Here is a 2500-nt window from a genome sequence, read left to right on the forward strand (position 1 = left end):
AGAAGAGAGAGAAAAAAAGAAGGACAAGTATCCAAGTATGAAGGTTAGGTAGGGAAAACAGGGAGCAGGTTGAGAACATTTGAGAGATGAGAGGAGGTAGAGAAAAGAAGAGAGAAGGCAGATGGAGGTGGAAGGACAGGACGAAAAAGAAGGAAAGGAGACAGGTGTGACTCAAGGTGGAGAGGAGGAGAGTGTGTAGCGGAGAGGAGAGGAGAGGAGAGGAGAGGAGGAGAGAGTGTGTAGCGGAGGGGAGGAGAGGACAAAACGGGGGTAGAGAAGACATGCTGCATAGAGGACAGATCAGGCTAAGAGGCAGTGCATAGAAAGAAAGGAGAGAAACGGTGGATGAAAAGAAGAGGAGAAAGAGAGTGAAAAAAGGTGGAGGGGGCAGCAGGAACAGTAGCCTGAGCAAGGCCACACTGACACTCACCTCTTGCACCAGGGCCTGCTGGAAGAGCGGGATTAGTGGGTTTGTCCTTGGAATATCGATGTGGATCTGGAAAACAGCGGCACAAACACACCATTACCTTTTCGCCCCGCAAATCCTAAACAGATATGTTTCCTGGCAAACCTTAAGGGCCGCTGATCAATACAAAAACCATGAGCATGGAATTGAGTTATGAACCTTTACGCTTACAGTAATGCGAGAGATCCATCAAAGACTGAACCAGTCTTTATTGATCCCCTGTTTTCATAACAAGCCATACATGAACAACGGCTTCCTCATAAAAATAGCCATTCCATACAGTCAGGCAGAAACAACCGAGGCCATGCTCATCTAGCCCCTCATTCCCTACCTTGTCCTTCTCTCTCTCTCTCTCTCTCTCTCTCTCTCTCTCTCTCTCTCCTCTCTCTCTCCTCTCTCTCTCTCTCTCTCTCTCTCTCTCTCTCTCTCTCTCTCTCTCTCTCTCTCTCTCTCTCTCTCTCCTCTCTCTCTCTCTCTCTCTCTCTCTCTCTCTCTCTCTCTCCTCTCTCTCTCACATTTCTTTTTATGATCTCAATTATCTCCCTTCCTTCTGCTCCCTCTCTCATCACCATTTTCAGTCTCCGGTCTCTCTTCCTCTCTCTTCATTTTCCCAGAGGACGGTTTGATGGGCATTTTAGATGCAGTGCAGCTTGTAGTGTGCAGTGGCATCTGGAGACTGGAGGGGGGCTTGGGGGGCTGTGATGGTGCCCTTTGCAGGCCCAGATCACATTAGAGGGGCATTAGACCGTGCTCCAGACTGACTGGCGGGGGCCAGTTTTGAGCCTGACCAGGGATGTTCTGCCCTCACAGAAAAACGGCCTTATATCCCTCAGGAGTGAAGAAGGGTGGGGTTGGGGGGGGCAAATCATCTCGAAGGAGGCAAGAAGGGGTTAAGGTGGGGGCAACAGGAAACAGATTGGTGAGGAAACAGCAAAGAGCTATCGAGGCTCCCTGGTCTTGCGTCATTAACTGGAGTTTCACAGCCTGTAAGCGTATCGATCGCAGCCAGGCTCATTTATAACACAACGAGAGGAGAAGAGGAGGAGGAAAGAAAATGGAGAGGACGTTTCACTTTATTGGGGCTTTCTCAATCAGTGTCAGTTAGATTCACGCTTCAGCTAATGCGGTTCGCTTCCACCAAAGTCTTTACACGCAAGTCTTGCCGCAGGATCCTATCTAAACTAATGAGGAGAGATCCGCAACTCCAGATTGGATGGTCAAACAGAAATGTAAAGTACATCACTTGAATCCACATTTAAATCTGACAAACGGTATGAATTATTTTTAAAGACTTTATTCTTTTTGAGTGCAGTTATTGCTATGGTTACGGTGGAAATAAACTAAACGTTTAGGTGAGGCGTCGGTTTTGCCGTTTCTAACAACGTGATTGGCTATGTATAATACAGGTCAGCACTTTCAGTTTATATTTAGCGTCACGGATTCCCCCCTTGATTTCCCATTAATCTTTCCATCAGTGATTTGTCTTCTCCCTTTTAACGTTTCTGCTCTCCTATGTTGCTTCCCAGTATGGGGTCTCTGACAGTGAATGTGGCCCCACATAACCCAGCACAAGCTGCCCCCTTCCTTCCTTTCCCAAAAAAAACATGTGAACAAGCTCCCCATCCTTCACATGCCCTAAATATTTCAAAGTTTGCAGGATGCCAGGATGCCAACCCACCCTCCCACACTCTCACACACCCTCACACACAAGAAGAAAAAAAACAGTATTCTGACAAAAGGAGATGAATAATTAAACATCCCCTGTTTTAAAGGGAAGGAAAAGAGAGCAGTCAAAATGTCAACAAGGCGGCTAGCTCGCCCGCAGCGGATGACCTGTGACCCCCCCAGGTGGAGTGGTGGCCACTGCGCTCAGAGGGGCTGCGCTCTGCACTGAATGGGAAAGCAGCTCCGGAGACTCCCCTGGCTGAGGCCGAGCGCTGAGGCAGGAGGGACAGACTCCATTAAAAACTTAAGACTCGACCTCCAAACATGCCAGCGGCATAAGAAAGAGAGGGGGGGGGGGGGGTGTGAGAC

At 48.7% G+C, this 2500-nt stretch overlaps 1 protein-coding gene across 1 annotated transcript in view; it reads right to left on the reverse strand.

The window, feature by feature from the left end:
* Positions 1-2500, reverse strand: part of LOC308377774 (TBC1 domain family member 22B-like) — a gene marked incomplete at its 3' end in the record, with an annotated part of 21549 nt that overhangs the window by 5509 nt on the left and 13540 nt on the right. The window contains exon 7 of the mRNA XM_080854510.1: positions 431-496. Within this exon, the coding sequence (XP_080710636.1) occupies positions 431-496 (66 nt within the window). The remainder of the gene's footprint in view (positions 1-430; positions 497-2500) is intronic.

This window comes from Sprattus sprattus, assembly GCF_963457725.1.
Source record: "Sprattus sprattus genome assembly, chromosome: 16".
Classification (NCBI taxonomy): Eukaryota; Metazoa; Chordata; class Actinopteri; order Clupeiformes; family Clupeidae; genus Sprattus; species Sprattus sprattus.